The sequence below is a fragment of the Oncorhynchus nerka genome, linkage group LG10, assembly GCF_034236695.1.
Source record: "Oncorhynchus nerka isolate Pitt River linkage group LG10, Oner_Uvic_2.0, whole genome shotgun sequence".
Taxonomy (NCBI): Eukaryota; Metazoa; Chordata; class Actinopteri; order Salmoniformes; family Salmonidae; genus Oncorhynchus; species Oncorhynchus nerka.
In genome coordinates this window covers 76604093-76629646 of record NC_088405.1, presented here as the reverse complement: position 1 = coordinate 76629646, position 25554 = coordinate 76604093, and the positions used below count along the sequence as shown (strand labels likewise).

At 40.8% G+C, this 25554-nt stretch overlaps 1 protein-coding gene across 2 annotated transcripts in view; it reads right to left on the bottom strand.

Annotated features, from left to right (window-relative positions):
* The window catches only part of LOC115136013 (roundabout homolog 2-like), a 122235-nt gene extending 98154 nt beyond the window's left edge, over positions 1-24081 (bottom strand). For both annotated transcript variants that reach the window (XM_029671338.2, XM_065023755.1), the window contains exon 1: positions 23509-24081. In XM_029671338.2, the coding sequence (XP_029527198.2) occupies positions 23509-23572 (64 nt within the window). In that variant the 5' untranslated portion in view covers positions 23573-24081. The remainder of the gene's footprint in view (positions 1-23508) is intronic.
* Between the last annotated feature and the right edge of the window lie 1473 nt (positions 24082-25554).

The window sequence follows — 25554 nt, the reverse complement described above, 5'->3', positions numbered from 1 at the left end:
CCAATCTCAGAGTGGATACTCTAACCGCTGAGGCCACTGAGTTGGTAACCCAAACCTTCAAACCATAACCACTAGCCACTACACACAGCCTACATTGTTGTTACCATCATAGTCAACATAGCTACACTATATATAGTATGTGGACACCCCTTCGGCTAATTCAGCTACACTCGTTGCTGACAGGTGTATAAAATGGAGCACACTTCCATGCTATCTCCATAGACAAACATTGGCAGTAGAATGAAGAGCTCAGCGACTTTCAACGTGGCACCGTCATAAGATGCCACCTTTCCAACAAGTTAGTTAGTCAAACTTCTGCCCTGCTAAAGCTGCCCCAGTCAACTGTAAGTGTTGTTATTGTGAAGTGGAAATGTGCTGAAGTGTGTAGCATGTAAAAATCGTCTGTCTCGATTGCAAAACTCACTACCAAGTTCCAAACTGCCTCTGGAAGCAACTTCAGCACAATAACTGTTGTTCGGGAGCTTCATGAAATGGGTTTCCATGGCCATGCAGCCGCACACAGGCCTAAGATCACCATGCGCAATACCAAACGTTGGCTTGAGTGGTGTAAAGCTCACCTCCATTGGACTCAAGAGCAGTGGAAATGTGTTTTCTGGAGTGATGAATCACCCTTCACCATCTGGCAGTCCGACGGATGAATCTGGGTTTGGCGGCTGCAATGACAACTACCTGCCTCAATGCATAGTGCCAACTGTAATGTTTGGTGGAGGAGGAATAGTGGTATTGGGCTGTTGTTCATGGTTCGGGCAAGGCCCCTTAGTTCCAGTGTAGGGAAATCTTAAAACTACAGCATACAATGACATTCTAGATGATTCTGTGCTTCCAACTTTGTGGCAACAGTTTGGGGAATGCCTTTTCCTGTTTCAGCATGACAATGCCCTGTATACAAAGCGAGATCCATACAGATATCATTAGTCGAGATCGGTGTGAAAAAACTTAACTGGCCTACACAGACCCCTGACCTCAACCCCATCGAACACCTTTGGAATGATTTGGAACACCAACTGCAAGCCAGCCCTAATCGCACAACGTCAGCGCCCGACCTAACTAATGCTCATGTGGCTGAAAGGAAGCAAGTACTCGCAGCAATGTTCCAACACCTAGTGGAAAGCTTTCCCAGAAGAGTGGAGGCTGTTTGTTATAGCAGCCAAGAGGGGACCGACTCCATATTAATGTCCATGATTTCGACGAGCAGGTGTCCACATACTTTAATAAAACTGAAAGCATACCTTGACTTGGAAGAGATCCAATGTTGGATAGCCTTAGCCAACTAGCTATCATAAATAGCATTCCTCTGTTTGAGTCAGGTTGTTGATTAAGCTAAATTAGCTACAGTGAGGGAAAAAAGTATTGGATCCCTTGCTGATTTTGTACGTTTTCCCACTGACAAAGAAATAATCCGTCTATAATTTTAATGGTAGGTTTATTTGAACAGTGAGAGACAGAATAAAAAGAAAAAAATCCAGAAAAACGCATGTCAAAAATGTTATAAATTGATTAGCATTTTTATGAGGGAACTAAGTATTTGACCCCCCTCTCAATCAGAAAGATTTCTGGCTCCCAGGTGTCTTTTATACAGGTAATGAGCTGAGATTAGGAGCACACTCTTAAAGGAGCACATCTCAAGACATCAGTCAGGAAGTTAAAGCTTGGTCGCAAATGGGTCTTCCAAATGGACAATGACCCCAAGCATACTTCCAAAGTTGTGGCAAAATGGCTTAAGGACAACAAAGTCAAGGTATTGGAGTGGCCATCACAAAGCCCTGACCTCAATCCTATAGACATTTTGTGGGCAGAACTGAAAAAGTGTGTGCAAGCAAGGAGGCCTACAAACCTGACTCAGTTACAGCTCTGTCAGGAGGAATGGGTCAAAATTCACCCAAATTATTGTAGGAAGGTTGTGGAAGGCTACCCAAAACGTTTTACCCAAGTTAAACAATTTAAAGGCAATGCTACCAAATACTAATTGAGTGTATGTAAACCTCTGACCCACTGGGAATGTGATGAAAGAAAGAAAAGCTGAAATAAATAATTCGCTCTACTATTATTATGACATTTCACATTCTTAAAGTAAAGTGGTGATCCTAACTGACCTAAAACAGGGAATTTTTACTTGGATTAAATGTCAGGATTTGTGAAAAACTGAGTTTAAAATGCATTTGGCTAAGGTGTATGTAAACTTCTAACTTCAACTGTAGATAGGAAGGACTGTGTGTGTAAAAAAGCCAGTTCAAATTCTGACCCTACCCATGTAAACAGGGTTGGATAGTATCTAGATAGTGTTTGTGTGGCTGAACGTTATGCTGGCATTGTATTTGTGTAGTAGTGCTGTAATTGACTGTTAATTAGCATAAATATGTTTAGCATCTCCAGGCCTCTTCACATACAAGTTGATGATGCTCTCCTTTGGAATATCTCCATTTAAAAAAGTATACTAAATCAATTTAAATTACACCATCACAATGAATCCATCATTTATTTTAGACAGGTATAAAGAGACATGAGAAATACACTTTTTGTGCTTATGGAACATTTCTGGGATCTTTAATGAAACATGGGACCAAGACTATACATGTTGCGTTATATTTTTGTTCAGTATATATTATTTGATTTTATAGTAAGAAAAACATAATTTAACATTGCTGAATAAAACAGAAAGGATATTTTTCACATTCCAGAGCGAGTGCGCATGTGATGTGGCTATGTTGACCATAAAAGTGATAAGTTGAAACAGGTCCTATACACTAGATTTAGAGTTATCTGGCAACCATAGTTTTGAATGATACGAATCTTAGAATGTCAAAAAAATCTAAACATACAGTGCATTCAGAAAGTACTCAGACCCCTTGACTTTATCCACATTTAGTTACGTTACAACCTTACTCAACATTTTATTTTTAATTATCCTCATCAATCTACACACAATACCCCATAATGGAAAAAGAAAAAACAGGTTTTTAGAAATGTTTGACAATTTATTAAAAATAATAAACTGAAATATACGTTTACATAAGTAAATGAGACCCTTTTGCCAGTACACACCTGTATTTGGGGTGTTTCTGCCATTCTTCTCAGTAGATCCTCTCAAGCTCTGTGAGGTTGGATAGGGAGAGTCGCTGCACAGCTATTTTCAGGTCTCTCCAGAGATGTTCAATCGGGTTCAAGTCTGGGCTCTGGCTGGACCACTCGATGACATTCAGAGACGTGTCCCAATTGTCTTGGCTGTGTGTTTAAGGTTGTTGTCCTGTTGGAAGGTGAACCTTCGCCCCAGTCTGAGGTCCTGAGCGCTCTGGTGAAAATTTTCATCAAGGATTTCTCTGTACTTCGCTCCATTCATCTTTCCCTTGATCCTGAATAGTCTTCCAGTCCCTGCCGCTGACAAACATCACCACAGCATGATGCTACCACCACCATGCTTCACCGTAGGCATGGTGCCAGGTTTCCTCCAGACGTGGCACTTGGCATTCAGGCCAAAGAGTTTCATCAGATCAGAGAATCTTGTTTCTCATGGTCTGGTAGTCCTTTAGGTGCCTTTTGGCAAACTCCAAGCAGGCCGTCATGCGCCTTTTATTTAGGAGTGGCTTCCATCTGGCCACTCTACCAAAAAGGCCTAATTGGTGTAGTGCTGCAGAGATGGTTGTTCTTCTGGAAGGTTCTCCCATCTCCACAGAGGAACTCTGGAGCTCTATCAGAGTGACCATCAGGTTCTTGGTCACCTCCCTGATCAAGGCCCTTCCCCCCTGATTGCTCAGTTTAGGCTTAAGCTCTAGGAAGAGTCTTGTGGTTACAAACTTCTTCCATTTACGAACAATGGAGGCCACTATGTTAATGGGGACCTTCAATGTTGCAGCGTTTTTCTTGGTACCCTTCCACAGATCTGTGCCTCGACACAATCCTGTCTCAGAGCTCTACGGACAATTCCTTCAACCTCATGTCTTGGTTTTTGCTCTGACTTGCACTGTCAACTGTGGGACCTTATATAGACAGGTGTGTACCTTTCCAAATCATGTCCAATCAATTGAATTAACCATGGGTGGACTCCAATCAAGTTGTAGAAACATCTCAAGGATGATCAATGGAAAGGGGTGGAAACTGAATGCCTTCAACTGAAATGTGTCTTCTGCATTTTTCCCAACCCCTCTAAATCAGAGAGGTGCTGGGCGCTGCCTTAATCAACATCCATGTGTTCGGGGAATAGTGGGTTAACTGCCTTCCTCAGGGGCAGAACGACATATTTTTACCTTGTCAGCTCGGGGATTCGAACCAGCAACCTTTCGGTTCACCCAACGCTCTAACCACTAGTCTACCTGCCACCAACGGGATGCACCTGATCTCAATTTTGAGTCTCATAGCAAAGGGTCTAAATACTTCCGTAAATAAGGTTTCTATAAACCTCTCTATAAACCTGTTTTTGCTTCATCATTATGGGGTATTGTGTGTAGATTGATGAGAATAAAAATAAAAAATGTAATCCAATTTCAAATACGTCTGTAATGTAACAAAATATGGAAAAAGGGAAGGGGTCTGAATACTTTCCGAATGCACTGTATACAGTATGGGCTGCATGATGTGACTATAGGCTGAGATTATTTGAAAAAGTTGCAAAAAAATCTTGCGCTCTGTTCCTTGCCTCAGGCTGCACACTCTGTTCTCTCATCAAGTGATCATATTTCCACCAATCAGACTATCCTCAATTTAATCTTGTCTTTACTAATATGTAACATTTATTTTGATTTAGAATGGCCCATTATCAAATGGGTGTAACGTCCGTCGTCGGTGGAAGAAGGTGATGATTTTTAATTTAATCAAAACTGAACACTAAACAAAATAACAACTAGGAAGAACGAACAAACGAAACAATCCTGTCTAGTGAATACACACAAAAACAGAAAATAAACACCCACGAAACACAGGCGAAAAAAAGCTACCTAAGTATGATTCTCAATCAGAGACAACTAACGACACCTGCCTCTGATTGAGAACCATACCAGGCCAAACTCAAAACCAACCTAGAAAAACAGACTGCCCACCCCAACTCACGCCCTGACCATACTAAAACAAAGACAAAACAAACAGACTGCCCACCCCAACTCACGCCCTGACCATACTAAAACAAAGACAAAACAAACAGACTGCCCACCCCAACTCACGCCCTGACCATACTAAAACAAAGACAAAACAAACAGACTGCCCACCCCAACTCACGCCCTGACCATACTAAAACAAAGACAAAACAAACAGACTGCCCACCCCAACTCACGCCCCTGACCATACTAAAACAAAGACAAAACAAACAGACTGCCCACCCCAACTCACGCCCTGACCATACTAAAACAAAGACAAAACAAACAGACTGCCCACCCCAACTCACGCCCTGACCATACTAAAACAAAGACAAAACAAACAGACTGCCCACCCCAACTCACGCCCTGACCATACTAAAACAAAGACAAAACAAACAGACTGCCCACCCCAACTCACGCCCTGACCATACTAAAACAAAGACAAAACAAACAGACTGCCCACCCCAACTCACGCCCTGACCATACTAAAACAAAGACAAAACAAACAGACTGCCCACCCCAACTCACGCCCTGACCATACTAAAACAAAGACAAAACAAACAGACTGCCCACCCCAACTCACGCCCTGACCATACTAAAACAAAGACAAAACAAACAGACTGCCCACCCCAACTCACGCCCTGACCATACTAAAACAAAGACAAAACAAACAGACTGCCCACCCCAACTCACGCCCTGACCATACTAAAACAAAGACAAAACAAACAGACTGCCCACCCCAACTCACGCCCTGACCATACTAAAACAAAGACAAAACAAACAGACTGCCCACCCCAACTCACGCCCTGACCATACTAAAACAAAGACAAAACAAACAGACTGCCCACCCCAACTCACGCCTGACCATACTAAAACAAAGACAAAACAAACAGACTGCCCACCCCAACTCACGCCCTGACCATACTAAAACAAAGACAAAACAAACAGACTGCCCACCCCAACTCACGCCTGACCATACTAAAACAAAGACAAAACAAACAGACTGCCCACCCCAACTCACGCCCTGACCATACTAAAACAAAGACAAAACAAACAGACTGCCCACCCCAACTCACGCCCTGACCATACTAAAACAAAGACAAAACAAACAGACTGCCCACCCCAACTCACGCCCTGACCATACTAAAACAAAGACAAAACAAAGGAACTAAGGTCAGAACATGACAATGGGCAGGAAAAGGGTCAAGGGAAAAAGGCATATCATCCGTATGTACTTTCTTTATTTGGATTGTTTCTGGATTATATGTGTATAGTTTTTTAATGATTATTATTGCAAGGTATTACTGCACTATTGGAGCTAGAAACACAAGCATTTTGCTGCACCTGCAATAACATCTGCCAATCTGTGTACGCGACCAATAAACTTGATCATAATTTGAATATTTCACCCCATGAATCAACCACTGTTTGAGGAACATGCAGCCTCTCTCTGCGCGGCAGGTGATATTCCATCCAAACTCTGTATGACATGGGCTCGCCAAACCTGTTCCTGCAGCTAACTGTGCTTAATTTGGGAAACCAAGTGAAATCTGTTCAGGAACATCAAAAGTAACATGTTGTCACAACTAAACATATTTCATTAAACTGTTGACAGCCCCTCTCTCAAGAAAGGAATGAAGAGGAGAGAGAAGAGAAGCGAAGGAAACACACAGTGGTGAGATATTCTGTAGCTAACGGTAATATGACAGCCTATTCATTATGAAAATATAAAAAGGCCCTATTACTAGGCTATTCAAAATCAAGTACAAACTCACTATAATGATAGGCTAACTCTGTGAGCCGCCCTGCACAATCAATGAACCAACAGCATCACCTAGGCTTATACATTCTCCCCCAGACTCAAGGAAGCGTAGCACAAGGTAACAGTCCATCCTGTATGCCTAATAATACAGTCCACACTCAAAGGCTACTACTAGAATTTGTTACATTTTGGATTATATACCCGTTGTGTACCAAAGACATCTTAAATCAGTTTTTTGTTTGTTTTTCTGCCATGTATTATATGCTGTAGGCTATTAGGCTATGTATTGTATAACAACACAATCATTATTTCACTTCTGTTTTGGGGGAGCTTGGGCTCATATAGTCCTATGCTTTTTCCACTCAGTTTTAACCTGGTGTTGAACTTCTTTCTTCAAATTGATCATCACAGTGAGGTGAGTTTTAAAAGCATGATTCTGTTTTGATGATAAGTGTTTGATGTGATTTTTGATTGCATTTGCATTGATGTCAGAGTGGTTAGAGGGACAATAGAGTGCTTAGTACCAAGCCATTAGCAACGTCATTAGCAAGTTGCGTACTACCAACGCATGTCCAGAGTGTATAAGAGGATATTACGGTGACTCAACTGTCACATTGAATTTGACTGCGGTCATGACTCATGACTGCTGGTGTGGCGTAATCCGGTCACCGCTACAGCCCTAGTCCAAAGGCAGAAAGATGTGCAATGGTTTGGGTTTCCTTAACTGACCTGAGGAGCATTTGAAGTGCAATGTAGGCTACTGCAATGTGGGCTATGTGTATCGTTTTTTTACAACTTTTTTTTTTAAACATACAAATAGCCTCATGAGAAGAACATGCTATACAATATTGTCATACCCACTAAGACTCCACAGCAAGCTACCGTGACTGATTAACAGCAAAGGATGAGAGTAAATTTGAGTATTACATGTTCGTCGGGTAAGCCTCAAAATGACAGGGACAAATGCTAAACTAATAAACTGATGCACGATCAGCATCAGCACGAAACATCAGGACTGTGTCAATGTTATTAGAGTGAATAGGCATAAATGCACAGTCACAAGAAAAAATACTTTATTCCAAATCTTAGACAGACCTTTCTGAGCTGGAGAGTAGATCTAAGTCTAAGTCTGAGTGAGAGAGAGAGAGAATTTTCCCATCACTACAACAATGTATATAGACATAATACGACATTTGAAATGTCTTTATTCTTTTGGAACTTGTGTGAGTGTAATATTTACTTGTAACTTTTTATTGTTTATTTCACTTTTGTTTATCCATTTCACATCCATTTCATGTTTCCCATGCCAATAAAGTGAATTGAGAGAGAGAGAAAGTAACACAATGGCCTTAGTACAGGAACATAGTCTTGTTCAGACTTCAAATATCATTCTATACTGGAGAATGAAAAACTGCTGTGGCTGTCCGTTTTTCTCTTCTTCAAGTTAGCGAGAGGATTGGTTTGACCTTGTCATCTGAAAAAAGAGACGGTACCAGCATCCATAGTGGATTCCAGCTCCATGCCATCTCCCCCCACTATTTATTTCACAATGTCTATCCTGGTGGGCTTTAACCCGCTAAGCAGATTGATCAACTTCTCTGGGGAAGTTAACTCAATCTGCACATCACCCAACTCCCACAAATAACTTAAGTACTGACTTGACTGACATTCTGATGAAAGACGGGCCGAGGGGGACAAATAATTTGCACAGGGCTAACATTGTTCAAGATTTAAAAGAGACACTAGCTATTTAGCGTAACTTCTCACAAATGGAACGAAGATCATATTAAACCTTTTCTTTGTGCTTTCTAGTAGTCAAAATATAATTAAATAATGGATAAACACTTTTACCACACAAATTCACCACATCAACTAACATGTGGTCCCTGGAGGCATTTGGCAATTCTATCTTGGTTTGACCTGGGAAAAAAGTTCAATTTCAAATCTTCATTTCAACAGGCTCAACCCCCCTAAGACATTAGAGGTCAATTGAATAATTGAAAATAAAGCACATGAGAAAGCCTTGAGGTCAACACTCACCAACGTACAGAAGACTAATTGATACAGCTAGCTTGCTAAACATCCCCCCACACAACTAGCTAGCTTGCTAACCACCCCTCCACATACCTCCAAAGTACTCTCATGGCAGTTATGACACATGAGGTAAAGTATGTGAGAAGACCCTGCTTTCATCTCCCTGCGGGGCAAACCTGAGCATAAAACACTGATGACATCTTAGCTGAGTCGGAGTCAGACATTTTGACACTGTGAAAAATCTCTTTCATTTCCACCTGAGGAACTTGAGATTTAATCAGGCATGGGCTGCCTATCAGAACATAGCACCTCAAATCCTCAAAAGTCTAAAAAGGGAAGATTAATCTATGCACTGGCTTACCATTTGAAATCACAGCTAAATCAACCCCCTGCTTCAACTCAGCCCCGCTTCCCCGCAACTCTCTCAAATAAAACTTCTGACTTCAAGTCTCCACGGCTGGAAGGAGCCATTCACATTGTAATTCCAGTACAGTGGCTACTATAGAAGTGACCGCCATATGAGAGTTTAAAGGGGGTTATCAACCAGAGGTATTAGGACAAGAGGAGAGGCATGAGGGGAAAGAGAAAGAGAAAACCACCAACATTCTTATTACTCCCTCATCTGCAATTATTTTTACCAGACTGCCCTCCCCTCCCTCTACACTGAAGTGTGTTGCTTTACAGCAGCCCTCCTCCACCTCCTCCTCTTCTCTTTCGCCAAAGCCTGGGAATTTATTTGCAAATGGGCAATCCTTTCCCTATGTTAAATTGGGAGAGGGAAGGGGGCGGAGAGTGGGTGCTTTCTCTCCAACCGCCTACTCTTTGACCCGGGGTACAACAAAAAGTGGTCTTCAAAATTGAGCTTCTGTTGGTTGTGAGTGACTAAATAAGCCAGGGTCAACTCTGGAAAGGAAATTGCTCTGGTGTTTCGTTCTCGCTCTTGGGGCTAGAGGGATCATGACCGGAGGCTCTCTCTCTGTCTTTGAGAGGGGACTTCTCAAGGCATCTGCATGCTTCCCATCCGAAACAGTTCCAAACAGTTTGTGCATATTATTATGAAAACATTTTGTGACGTTATGTTTGTTTTGGTCTTCAGCAAGGGTTGTTCGTGCACACATTTTTTCGAGGCAAGCCGAAGTCGGTAGCCGAAGTCAGTAGCCGAAGTATACTCCCCTTTGTTGGTCATTGGTCAACAGTAGGGTTTCTTCAATGAAGTGTTTGTTTTCATTCAACGATAGACAACTCAGTTTTCATGCCAAAATTTGCACTTGAGAAATACTGCACCAAACATCTTACTTAGATATAAAATTGTGTGACTACGATCTCTTCAGGAAAAATTAACTGACAGATTTCTTGAGTTATCTTAGATTACTTCTGACTATTTTGAGGAAGTGTACGCCTTGATTCGGTCTTATGTAGCAAAATTTGAAAAAGTGTTTTTTACATTGGATAAAAGCAGAGACACAAAATGGCATATCATACACTGCATTTGAAGAACACATTTTGAGAAAATGGACCCATTCGTTCACACCCTCTTAAGCTTTAGCCCCACCCATCTCTTTAAGGGTTGATCTGAGCGTTCTGTCCTAACAACAGCAGTCAAGTACCAAAGCTAACTGGCCAATGTTGGATAGCTTGCTATCTACTTCCAGACACAAATGAGAGAACAGATCAATTAACATTTTACTCACCCTAGCAGAGCTGGTTAGGCTGTTTTTATGTTATCCAGCGCGTTGGTGACTGCAACTGTGCTGCTGGCAACAATTTACAGGGCGAATTTACTAGCTACGTCTATCAACAGCTGTCCCAGTGACATTCTATTGAAATGGTTACTTGCATAGTGGAGTCTTTCGTCAAGACATAGGTAAACAATGAACCATAACCTGCATGAATCTGCAGGTAGCTAACCAACCAGGTTCAATATTAGCTAGCTAACATTAGGCTATAACTAGCAAAGAAAATGGCTCTGAGATACGAATAATAAGATCATACATACATACATATTGATAGTGAGCTAACAGTACACTTGAAATGAAAACAACTTTCTGTCAAAATTAGAAATGTGTAATATCTGAAAATGTAGCTAGCAAGACTAGTTTACCGTATACATAATTTGACCTCACGTCTTGCTGACAGTGCATATTGGTGGTTGGGGTATTTATTTTGTTTTGTAATTATAAAAAATAATCTGTTACCATGTTCTAACATATGCTTTCTGTTTCAAAGTTGTACCAAATGCACTCCATGGATAAAATTGATTGAACACTTGAACTTATATATTTTTTGTTTTGTTTTTGTTTTTACATATAGCCTACAGTAACATAAACTAAGGCAAATACTATTGTGTTCTTTGAACAACATAAAAAATCGTATTCTAAACATGACCAAATTATGTTTTTTGCGATAGCAAATATTACATCTATTAATTACATTGTTAGAATGTTGCAGTAAGAATGACTGCTCACTAGCTTGAATGGGGGTCCCTCGAGGCTCAGCCGTTCTAGTATTAAGGAGAAAACACATTGCACCTAATGACGGTCTACCGTTCATCTGCTGTTCGTTCACAGAGACATGTAGAATCGGTTTGCACTTGGTTTGCAAATTACCTGCACTCTGTTCAGAGGTGCTAAGTACTCTCGGCCGGCAAACACTACCAGCATGTCCGTACCTTTAGAAGCCTCAAATGCAGAGAGCTTGCCTACGAATTGGAGTGGGTAAGTGATATTGAACAGCAAGAATATGAATGTAGGCATACATTTAAGATGTACAATATACCACAACCCCATCCATGAATTAACCTCATCATCCTTTTTCTAGGGCTTTATTGGTTCAAGTTATTCAAGAAACCGCAACATCTATCATGTTGGACACCAGAGGTCACATCCTTGGCAAGGGTCACTGCCTAAAAGCCAAAAATGTTATTGTGATTGTGTTTGTGAAATAAACACAATTCAGTACAGAAATTAGTAGAAGTGTAACATGTTACCCCAAGGGGGCTCAACTTACCCTATCCTTATTCTCAATTTACCCCATACCTGGGGTAAGTTGTGGGACCACTTTGTTTTCAGTAATGTTTACATGAATTCTGATTATATCCTGAAATATACGTAGACAGCTTTGTTAGAAATAATACTATATTTTCCTTGAAGTAGTGATGCTGAATGTTAAAAAGAAATGGGTCAACATGCCCCACTCTCCCCTACTAACACTGTCAATTGTACATGAGAGAGGGAAAGGAGGAGGAGGATGGGGAGAATAGAGAGTGGAATCATAAGCAAGATATTGATGCTTCATGTGCTGAGTTTTCCAGGGGTTGTCACTTTGCATGAAGGCTACAGCGATGCACAAGCCACCCTCAAGTTTTACCTCTGCTTAACTCTTTCTACATTTGATCCCACTGAAAACTAATTCAGAGAGATGCTAACAAGTATTTTCTTATTTCTTTATAATCATTAACCAAACAACAGCGACATCTGGAAAACAACTTTGCAACCGATCACGTTTCACAAAGAGCGGTCTGTTTCAGACTACAGGCAGTAATTTTACTTAGCGTAGAGGCAGGGGTGTAAAAGGCAGATCACTAATAAATTGTCAGTGAGTGCAACAGTGGAGCCCCTGCTTAGCTGTATCATATCACTGGGGCGTGTGAGACTGTATCCCAGAGTGAGTTCCTGGTTTGGTGGTTCCACTGAGGCCAGCCCACCACCACAGCTGGGGGAGATAGCAGCAGTTTACACACAGTGGCACAGTCTCAACATTCTTCTGGATTAGAGACCCCACCGGAACTGAAGACACAGACATACACGTGTGCACACACAAACTGCCCCTAACTCATATCCTGTCTGACCCACAGACCCCACATATCACCACAGAAGAGGAAAGGGGCCCAAAGTGAACTTGGTGGATATTATCAAGGCATATGTTGAATGGTGTAGTAGGGGGGATATCAAATGTCTGGCTGCAGAGCCTGTTCCTGCTATCCGCAGCAGATTAAGTCAGGCTAACATCCCTATGCTCAGTCAGAGGCCTCTCTTTGTGCATTTGGCGCTTAACGCCTGCCTGAACAACAAAAGAATAAAGGTAACAAGGCAAAGTATGCAACATAGCTAGTTTTAAACTCATTCTGCAAAATTCACATTAGAGATGTACTCCTTAGAGTTTCTTATAAACTGTCAATACTGCTTTACAAAACGAAGGCAATACAAGGCACTAGGGATGTGTCCTAGAGTGATAAGGGATGGACACAACAGGAAATGGAGCAAACAACCAGGGGAGGAATTCTATGTGGAGAAAGATCTTCCCTTCTAGTCTGTACCTACTTCTCACTACCTCTCCCATATTGACATTCCTATTTGAGACGACAGGAATATTCAGTGGAAATCTGACAGGAACTTATCCTAATGACAGATGCCAAAGTCAAGAAATCGATGACAGCAGCTGACAAATTATACCCTACACTGACAGGAAACCAGTCACCTTGAGAAACAGAGGACGGTAAATTATGAATCATCAAACAATTGCCTGAGCCTTTCGAAGTGCTCAAGTCTGCAATGTCTGGCACCTGAGAAATACCAAATGGTCTCCCAGCCAATTTGTAGAATTCTGCCAGCTGCTTCGGGTGACAATTAGACATCGGGAGGAATCACACTTTTACTACGCATATCATTTTGGTTGTTGACAGTCAATTTGAAAATTTAGCTGCACTTTTGTGGAACCACTACCTGAGCTGCTTCAAAGCTGCATGACAGGCAGACAAGTCCGTCAATGAATAGACACTTTTTCGCAAGTAAATTGTCTCATCTAATGAAAACCAAATCTCTGTTGTTAGACTTCAGAGAATAGCTAAGGGGGAAGAGAGAAACAGAAGCTTGATAACTTCACTCCATCTCCAATCCTCTTTATCATATGCCATATATGTATTGTTTATTTGTAACATTTTCATCTGACCTTCACCAGAATGCTTAGCAATTATAACTGTCCACTGAATACTATGCTGTTAATGGAAATGGAACTAAGATAAAGCTACTACCAGTACAACATACAGACTACTGTTCTTGGCAAGTAAGACTAGCTAGGAGTCTATTCCCTAATAGTAGTAGTAGTAGTAGTAATAGAGTGACAGGAGATAGAAAGTATGAGTTTAGTTAAATGACAAAGTCAACAGTGGAGGTGAGGAAGTGTGTCTGTGCTCAAAGTCATTAGACTGAGATCTCCTGATGGGAGTGTACACATGGCAGTGGGCCAATGCTTTGCACTTTTGAAGTGCCATTCAGAGGGGTCTAAGTTGGCAACTAGTTTACTTAGCGGGGAACTATCCAAATACAACACCATATAAGAAGACCATGATTAGGTTGTATTTATTTGCACCAAAGAAAACAAATATAAGACAAAACAGAACCGATAAAAAAAATGTTTAAAAAAACAGCCTGCAGGTGAGGTTGAAACCCAAAAGGGCTTATATTTATTTATTTATTTTTTTCACAATTTATTTAATAATATCCTCTTGGAACTCTAGGGGCAGTATTGTCATTTTTGGGAAAAAAACGTTCCCGTTTTAAACGGGATATTTTGTCAGGAAAAGATGCTAGAATATGCAGCTTTCAATAGAAAACACTCTAACGTTTCCAAAACTGTAAAGATATTGTCTGTGAGTATAACAGAACTGATGTTGCAAGCGAAAGCCTGAGAAAAATCCAATCCGGAAGTGCCCCAGGTTTTGAAAGCGCTGCGTTCCAATGACTCCCTATATGGCTGTGAATGTACCATCAACGCGTTTATGCTTTCTACGTATTCCCCAAGGTGTCTACAGCACTGTGACGTCGTTTTATGCATTTCTGTTGAAGAATAGCCGTATGGGGGCACATTGCGTAAGTGGTCACATGGTGGCTCCGAGAGAGATTCTCGCGTAAAGTACAGAGGTAGCCATTACTCCAATCGGTCCTAGAGAAAAAAGGAATTGTCCCGACGGATATATTACCGAATAGATATTAGAAAAACACCTTGAGGATGGATTCTAAACAACGTTTGCCATGTTTCTGTCGATATTATGGAGCTAATTTGGAATATTTTTCGGCGTTGTGGTGACCGCAATTTCCGGGCGATTTCTCAGCCAAAGCATATTTTGAAAATCTGAGATGACAGGGTGATTAACAAAAGGCTAAGCTGTGTTCCAATATATTTCACTTGTGATTTTCATGAATAGGAAGATTTTCTAGGAAGATTTATGTCCGTTGCGTTATGCTAATTAGTGTCAGATGATGATAATGGTCCCGTTCACGGGCTGGGTGTCACTACAGGTTAAGGCATATTGAGCAGGGCTAGAGGCTGTACAGTGAAATAAGACAACAATCACTAACCAGGACAGTAATGGACAAGGCATATTGATATTAGGGAGAGGCATGCGTAGCCGAGTGATCATAGGGTCCAGTGAGTGGTTGGGCTGGTTGGCGATTCAGACAGCTAGCAGACCGGGGCTAGCAAGCTACTTATTTTCCACCATAATTTGAAAATAAATTCATTAAAAATCCTACAATGTGATTTTCTGGATTTTTTTTCTCATTTTGTCTGTCATAGTTGAAGTGTACCTATGATGAAAATTATAGGCCTCTCTCATCTTTTTAAGTGGGAGAACTTGCACAATTGGTGGCTGACTAAATACTTTTTTGCCCCACTGTACATGGGACATGACAAGACGAAGGACAAAGACGTCTGACTGCTACGCCATCTTGGAATAATAATATGAAAACTATGACACGAAAACCAATATACAAATATACTGTAAGTTTGTTCAAACTACTTTTGTAATGCAACTTTAGGTATTTTTAAATGTTAATAATCGATCAAATTGTAGACGGGTCTTTCTGTGTTCAATACAGGAATGAAAACAAACCAGCGCCACTTTTCACGTCTTGCGCAACTCACTAAAGTGTACCCAGTTCCTAGTTGGCCTACTTCTTCATTGCACAAAGGAATAACCTCAACCAAATTCCAAAGACTGGTGACATCCAGTGGAAGCGGTAGGAACTGAAAACAGTCCCTAAGAAATATCCCTTGGCAATGACAAGTCAGGGAACAGAGAGAGGCAAAACAAAATCTGAATAGTTAGTCCTCGGGGTTTTGCCTGCTACATAAGTTCTGTTATACTCACAGACATGATTCAAACAGTTTTAGAAACTTCAGAGTGTTTTCAATCCAAATCTATGAATAATATGCATATCTTATATTCTTGGCATGAGTAGCAGGAAGTTGAAATTGGGCACGCCTTTTATCCAAAAGTGAAAATTCTGCCCCCTAGCCCCAAGAGGTTACATATTCCCCAGAACAGTTGAGCCAGTCACATATTTGTTTATAAATAGCACAACCGGAGAAAGCGGGAGCAGGTGAGTCCAGCTGTGTATTGACAGTGGTCGCGGTTTATATTGAAAGTCAACCCTGCTTTTTTCCTTCAATAGAGTTATCAGAGACGTGCAAATACAGTTGAAGTTGGAAGTTTAAATACACCTTAGTCAAATACGGTTTTTCACAATTCCTGACATTTAATCCTAGTAAAAATGCCCTTTCTTAGGTTAGTTAGGATCACCACTTTATTTTAACAATGTGAAATGTCCAAATAATAGTAGAGAGAAAGATTTATTTAAGCTTTTATTTCTTTCATCACATTCCCAGTGGGTCAGAAGTTTACATACACTCAATTAGTATTTGGCAGCATTGCCTTTAAATTGTTTAACTTGGGTCAAATGTTTTGGGTAGGCTTCCACAAGCTTCCCACAATAAGTTGGGTGAATTTTGGCCCATTCCTCCTGACAGAGCTGGTGTAACTGAGTCAGGTTTGTAGGCTTCCTTGCTCGCACACGCTTTTTCAGTTCTGCCCACAAATTTTCTATAGGATTGAGGTCAGGGCTTTGTGATGGCCACTCCAATACCTTGACTTTGTGGTCCTTAAGCTATTTTAACCACAACTTTGGAAGTATTCTTGGGGTCATTGTCCATTTGGAAGACCCATTTGCGACCAAGCTTTAACTTCCTGACTTGAGATGTTGCTTCAATATATCCATTTACAGTTGGGTTGGTGTTCTTTGGCTTGCAAGCCTCCCCCTTTTTCCTCCAAACATAACGATGGTCATTACTGCCAAACAGTTCTATTTTTGTTTCATCAGACCAGAGGACATTTCTCAAAAAAGTATGATCTTTATCCCCATGTGCAGTTGCAAACGGTAGTCTGGCATTTTTATGGCGATTTTGGAGCAGTGGCATCTTCCTTGCTGTACCGGTTTCGTCCAGCATCTTCACAAGGTCCTTTGCTGTTGTTCTGGGATTGATTTGCACTTTTCGCACCAACGTACATTCATCTCTAGGAGACAGAACGTGTCTCCTTCCTGAGCGGTTTGACGACTGTGTGGTCCAATGGTGTTTAAACTTGCGTACTATTGTTTGTACAGATGAACGGGGTACCTTCAGGCGTTTGGAAATTGCTCCCAAGGATGAACCAGAATTGTGGAGGTCTACAATATTTCTTTTGATTTTCCCATGATGTCAAGCAGAGGCACTGAGTTAATCAATTGGCCTGTCAGAAGCGTCTAAAGCCATGACATAATTTTCTGGAATTTTCCAAGTTGTTTAAAGGCACAGTCAACTTAGTGTATGTACACTTCTGACCCACTGGAATTGTGACACAGTTAATTATAAGTGAAATAATCTGTCTGTAAACATATGTTGGAAAAATGACTTGGGTCATGCACAAAGTAGATGTCCTAACTGACTTGCCAAAACTATAGTTTGTTAACAAGAAATGTGTGGAGTGGTTGAAAAACGAGTTTCAATGACTCCAACCTAAGTGTATGTAAACTTCCGACTTCAACTGTAGCTAGCAGCCTCTATGGACATTTGCTCATACTTGCGCTACTTTTGTTAGCATTCTGATAATAGACGCCCAATGGTCTTTTTTTGTGTTTTCTGGCGCCCTTGTGTACTAAGTAGGTAATACCGTAAATTCCAGGGTGAGACGGACGGTATGACGATATGAAAATCTGAATGCCGAAAACATGTGTTTTTATATGTGTGTGTGCGCATGTTGTGTGTGAGTGTAAGAGTTAGGTTACATGGAGGAGACTACTGGGTTGTTTGGTTCATCAGGCCCTAGTCTACGCTTGAAGCTATTGAGGGATGATCATGTTTTGGCAATATGAAGGTAGGAATTCCAGAGTATAGATCCTCTGTATCTGATAGAGAATTGACTATGTGAGGTGTGCCAGTGGGGAGATTAGGAATAACAAAGGTCCAATGATTTAACCCTGTGGAACTCCACAGGATATCTTAGTAGATGGTAGATGCACTGGTAGATGCAGGGCCATTTGCGTATACAAATTGTTCTCAATCATAAACATAATTACGTAGCCATTTATATGTATAATCATAATAATAATGCAATTTAGCAAGTAATATTTCATGATCAACAATGTCGAACACTTTGGATACATCGAGAAAGGTCTATTTACAAGTTGTAAAAGAGCCATATCAGTGTAGTTTTTTTTACAAACACCAGTTTCTCAAAAACATGGTAGTACAGATATTAGTCGATCATTTGTAAAAGATCTTGGATCCCCAGATGTATAGTGAGGTTAACTTTGGCATTTTTTTTTTAAATCTTGAGGAACGATATCAGTTTGCATTGATTTGGTGAAGATATTCTGTACTTTAATCGAGGAAGACACTGAATTCACCAAAGAGGTACCAGTCTCATCATGACCTGCCTCTTTAAATGATCAATTACCTCCATCACCTCCATTACAATAGGTGGATCAAACTGAAGCAGAAGGGAAATGTCCCTTAACGTGATCACAGGGATTTCCATATATTCTTCTGATTTTCTTTGTCAGAGTGGAACCCACATTCACAAAGTTATTCAATTCACGAGATAACATCAGGATGATATCGGGCTGAAGTGGTGGACACACAACCCCACACACACAAACACATAAGACTGATAAATAGCTAACAGAATGGCTACACGGACTATCTGAGTTCACCCTTGTATTTTATTTTTGCACTTTCTCTTTGCACACTCAGAAGGCTCTACACACTTATGCATGCTGACACTCCAGCACACACATAACATGCACACACATTTATACTGACTCTACACACAGTCACATACAATCATCATTCACGCTACTGGTACGATGTTTATCATATATTCTGATGCCTAGTCACCTTATCCCAAAACATATCTACCTCTATCACTCCAGTATCCCTGCACATTGTAAATATGGTATTGGAAATGGCTTCTTACTTCTCGTGTTCTTCTTATTTCTATTTCTTGTGTGTTTTTGTTCTACCTTATGTTATTGTTAGTGCTACATTGATATTGATTACCACATTGTTGGGTTTGGAGCTTGCAAGAAAGGAATTTCACTGTACTTGTGCACGTGACATTAAAACTTGAAACACACCAAGAGTATTGATTGAATTTGAAAACACACAACGCCACATAAAATTGGCATACATACACTCATGGACAAACGCATACAGAGCAAACACACAGTGCATTCAGACACATCTACACCAAACAAACTGTCTTCCATTTGACTACCCTAGACATGCTGCCTCTTTGTGTGACTTCCTGACAGACAGACAGAACATTATATTAATTATATTCCTATGCCGACAGCAACAGGACATAGAAATACAATGCATAGAATATATTTTATGGTAAAACTGAAAAAAAATACAGAGAAACACAAAGCCGTAACAGTCATACATTGTCACTTTTGCTCTCTTTTTTTCCCTCTCTTTCTCTGCCCATTTTAGTGCGTGACCAGCGCTAGGGGTCAGCGTCCACGCAACATTTTATCAACGTCTATACAACCACTGGACTACTGGAACTAATGCCCCCGGCCATTAAGCCGTCTGCGACTTGGGGCCCAGGGGCCCGTCAGATTTATGCCACGCTGGTATTGTTGAGGGCCCTGTGGCCCCTTTTCACTTCGGACAGCCGCGCTGGAACTCTTCAAAGTCTGGAGAGAGGTGTTGTCAGCAGTCACTGTTAAAAAAATGTCCCCTGTGGTTTGGTTTGTTTCTTTTGATGACCGGATGAACTGGATACCTCAGCCCTATCTGGCAGTGGCAAACAGGTTAGAGTGCCTCTTTTTAGCCCTCGGAATAAGAATGTGTCCGACCTTCAAATTACTTTGTGCCTCTTCATGGGTATTTTAGTGTGCGCTTATGATAACGGACTTTGGCTGATGACAAATAGCAGACACATGAGGAATATCATGATCGTCTTTAATAGTGAGTGATTTAGATTTTGAACATGTCTTTATGCTTGGTTAGCGGAGTCACGCTATGGGTGATGGATCAACTCTACAGCTCATGCCAACGCTTCCCAAGTTATTGACAGTTTCTTTGATCTGCATGATAACAGACGAAGATAGGAGCGATGAGGGGGACTGCTAGTGTGTCAAATCAAATCACATTGTATGTCACATGCGGAAAATACAAAAGATGTAAGTAGACCTTACTGTGAAATGCTTACTTGCAAGCCCTTAACCAACAATGCAGTTCTCAGAAAAATAAAAGTTAAGAAAATATTTACTAAATAAACTAAAGTAAAAAAAGAAAGTAACACAATAAAATAACAATAAGGAGGTTATATGGAGGGGGTCCCGGTACCAAGGCAATGGGTTGGGGTACAGATTAGTCAAGGTAATTGAGGTAATATGTGCAGTACATGTAGGTAGGGATAAAGTGACTATGAATAGATAATTAACAGCGAGTAGCAGCAGCGTAAAAAAAAGCAGGGTCATTGCAAATAATCCAGGTAGCCATTTGATGAACTGTTCAGCAGTCTAATGGCTTGGGGGTAGAAGCTGTAAAGGAGCCTTTTGGACTTGAAGCTCCGGTACCACTTGCCGTGCGGGATCAGAGAGAACAGTCTATGACTAGGGTGGCTGGAGACTATTTTTGGGGCCTTCCTCTGACACTGCCTGGTATAGACGTCCTGGATGGAAGGAAGCTTGGCCCCAGTGTGTGTGTGTGTGTGTTTGTGTGCGTGTGTGTTATCTGAGAGGTAACAGAGAGCAAGGGCGCCATTCACCGCAAAAATCTAACGGGGCACAAAGTATATGAGGATGGCTGGGGGGCGGTCCTTGTTGGAGAATGTTGCATTTTTCAAACACCTGAAACAGCTTTTCTTTTTCCTGCAATCTACAGCCTTAATCATTATACTTATTTCTATGTAAGAAAAATAAGGGGAAAAAAGTGTATTTGTCTGCATATCTAAGCATACATCTTGAGCTGTCTGTTTACTCCTGACTTGGGTAAAAGATTGAAAGGAATGCGAGTTTTATTCAGTACATTTAGTCATGTCTTGCTTTTCTAAAGTCTACCAACCTTGCCAGCAGGCATGCCAGCTAAGATGCCAGCTAGTTATGAGGTTGGGAGATTGAGAACCTATCTGGGCTAGCTAAAGCCAACTTCATAAAATTGCTAGGTGGCTAGTACTATTACAGAGAAACAACAAAAGCAAAAATAAAATATAATATTAATAATCTGAGGGGCACGTGCCCTGCCCTATGGGCATGACGCCTCTGACAGAGAGGGTTCTGACTGTGTCTTACCTAACGTTCTCCCTCTGTCTTCTCTCTGACTGTTTGTCTGTCTGTCTCTCTGGTGTGTCTCGCTGTCTGTACAATTTTTTAGATCTTATCAAAGTGACGATTTTAGATCAGAACCGAGATGATTAAGGTGTCTGGTGTCCTCACTTGGGGATGCAGCTCTCTGTCTACTGTATGTTTTATGGGCTGGTGACAGTCAGACGTCTTAGACAGTGTTTACAACAGACAAACAGGAAAAGCCTGGTCTATGGTAGCCTAGTGAGGGATCCCTGTTACCCATCAAACGTCTCCATTATTCACGTCACCATTTTGGAAATGACTCACTGAGTAATGGTGATGACAGAGAGATGCATAGCTTAGCTAGTGGTTTCTATTGTAGCTGCACGCACTCTAGACCAATAACATAAGCCATTCTCCACCCAGGCCTGTTCTGGGATGTGTGTACTGTAATTACGTCAAAGGTTTCATCCTGGCTTTTTGGCCTCATTAAAGGCCTGTTTGGGGACAGTCATGAGAAAACTGACAGCTGTTCTGAGGCCATTTTCCAGTGACTTTAAAAGGAGCTGAGCAAACACATGGCCCTCTCCCATTCGGTCATTCAGGAGACTGAAAACAGGGTGGACAAACTAGCAACTGGGTTGATTGAACGTCACCTTACTGACAAACTGAAGCCAGACCTTGAAACTCAACCCTGGCCCCCATTTAAGGCTCTTATCAGGTGTGAAAAAGTAATGGACGATAGCAGGATGGACCTTCACCGCATAGCGGGAATGGTTGGTGGAGACTTTTTGTTGAAAGGTGATATGTACAGTGGAAAACAGCTTGCATCTTAACATGGACACAGGATAAAAATTATATTTGGACTTAGAGAGGAAAATCTGGTGGAAAATGACATTGATTCGATTTGAGGTTATGGGAACATTGAATTAGGAAGATTTGACAAAGCTGTGAATGAGTGTGCATTCAATGTAGCCTTGTGGCCGCATTGGAGCATCTAGAGTCATTGAAGGAGTGCTTTCGCAGATGCTGTCACGGTCTGGGTTCATAGCCTATGTTTACAGCCTCGTAAAAGCCAGCTCAGCAGTATAGGGCAGGGTCCCAGACTCCATGCTGTCGGAAAATGACAAAATCCCAGTAATTCCTGTTAAATTGGCACCAGCATACGACCGGGAATCCTCCCTGTGGCCATAGGACATGCAATGGGGATAGCGAGTTATGGTAACTTAGTTGTATTAATCAACAGGCTGAGTTCCCTTGAGAACAATCCACCTTCTGTTACAAAACTCAGTGAAACTTCGAATAAGAAATTATACTGTGATTGGGACATACTGTTACTATCTGTATTACTTACAACTGCAACATTCAGCTGTTCGAATTCTGGCCCTATCTCCTCTCATTAGTTATTCAAGAAGACACAGTCACAACAGAGGTCAACATGTTGCCAAGGTCCCCATGCCATCCATTTTTCCTCTCTTAAACTCGTTTGCATAATTTAAGTGGTGTCGAACCCAGTGGCATCACTGAATAGTTATTTCTGTGATTGCTCAAGTATTGTCAAGGTGGCCTCAGAGACCTAAACATTTTTCCCCTCACGGATATCTTTTCCTCATTTAAAAAGGTACACTGATATATTTTCCTCATTTATAGGTACAGCCAGTCGTCTGCGTTTAGCTGAGAAACGGATGCGCATCAAAGGGCATTGTTTATAATGTCTTAATCAACTTTCTCAATTGTCAATGTTTTGAGCAAAATACACCAATTTGTCATATTATCTTCTTATTCAAGATCACTCCATAATATTTTTTTTACTTGGCCTATACCGAGAGGAGTGTAAGTGAATGCGCGTCTGTCACAGAAGGCTTGCGCGCAAAAATAAACCCCACATTTCATTTAATTGGTTAATGGACCGAGAGTGTCACCAAAAACAAATGCATCACAATGGATAACACATTTATAGTCAAACACATTGAGCATAACATATAAGAAATAGTAGAATTGTATCATGCATTGAACTTACCAAAAACCAAACCAATAAGCACAATAAAAACCAATAGGGTATCCAACGTGAGGCGAAACTCCATTACCCTCTGGTGTATGATAAAGTTGTCTTCAAAGGTATCCCCCCAAAAAATCTAAATTATCCAAATGTGGGTATGGTCGGTCAAGTCTACAGAAGTGGCATCCGACAACTTTGGAAAGTCAGCCCCACATTTTCGGACAATTTCCACCACCTAACCACACAGCATTACAACTGATTAAAAAAACCTACATAATACATTCTGAAGAATTCGTTCCTTTCGGCTTCTACTTTATATCATGTATTCCTCTGATAATGTCCTGCAACAGGCGCGGAAGGATGGCAAAATTACGCGTCTGGATATGGTCGGCGCTATTTTCTTAGTTTTCTCTGCCACTGTCCCCGTATTGTTGATGGGAATTTTTCATAACTCCGTCCCTCTGTATTGAGAGTCAACTTCCTCATCAAAAATGTATTCTTCTGATAGAGTATGTGCAGCTTAATTCTTGATAGAGACTTTCATCCTTTCTCTGTGTCTCCCATTTCCTCCTCACTCTTGAATGAACAGAAGTCCTGTTATCTGCAAAACGCTCTCGTGGCTAAAGCCCACCCCCTAGCTCTTATGTATAGTAGTCGAAACAGTGAACACTTAAAGAGACAGTGAATAAATATTTTTTGTATGACTTTTTTTTTTAGAACTGACCAAAATTACACACAAATTTCACACACCATGTTGCGCATTTCGAGACTGTAGGTATAATTACGCCAATGCCTTTACTTCAATCTACATTTATATAAAAATGTTTCAATAAATAGACCAAATAGTTGTATAAGAAAATTCAGTGTATACAAATCAATCAGGTATGGGAAATAACCTTAAAACTTTTCCATGACCCAACCAGACTTGAAAGCAAGTCTAAGAAGCTGTATATCTGTTCTATGTGCACTATTTCTATGCTTCCCGGTCTACATTTTACTTTCTTTTACTTTCAGTTTTGTATACCAGCTTCAAACAGCTAAAAATACAGCGGTTTAGATGGTGCAATGATTCTCTACACAATGACTGCTTGTTTTGTCACATAAACTGGAATTAGGTGAACTATTAACATTTTAGCAACCAAGAAATGGCAGAGTGATTTCTGCATATTGCACCTTTAAAATATGGTCTACAGATCAGTAGAGTGTACTGGTCTCAACTAATTTCACAAAAATAGGTCAGTTAGTGTCAGGATAATATTTTCACTTGAAATTGTATGAATGTCATATATCAGTCGAACAATTTGTGTTAATTAATAAGGTTGTAGGGATATTTTGTATTGCCAGTTAGAGGGTTCAAATAAGATGCTTTCAGAATGCTAGGCCTATAATCATAGTTTTCTATCTATATGGGGTATGTTGATTCAAAATATTCCCATGAAAATGCATACATTATTCAACATGTGCATTTCATTTAGCCTGCCATAACATTTACCTTGAGATACTGGCATCAATCACGTGATCATGGAATGAATTCAAATGTAAACGTATCATATGCCTTATATGAAAAGACACACACCAGGCTTCACAATCACATTGAGTAGGCATTAGGCCGATGTGATGTTATTTACACAGAGCAGGGAATAAAAATAGACCATTCTAGAATTTTAACAAACCCCACCGTGCTGAGAAAATGTCACTATACCTATCTGAACAAGGGCTGTGTCTTGACTTGATGGAATGTGAAAGGCAATATTACATGTGCTTGAACAGGGGGAAACTGCAGAGTATAAGACTCAACAGAGCAGGACATAGTAGGACCCATCAAGTGCCACAGTGGACAATAATACGGAGTGATTTGATAGAGTGCAGCTTGGCCAAATAAATATGACTTATTGCAAAATACCCAAGTAAACGCGGTGCTTGACATTCATAGAAATGCTTCTGGAGATGGCATTTACTGATCTGCCTGTGCATAGGGACTGCGATGTTATCAGAATTCCTTGCTATTCTGGTGTAGGCCACCATTGTAGATTTCTCAAAAAAAGTGTTTCTGTTGTAAATTCCTAA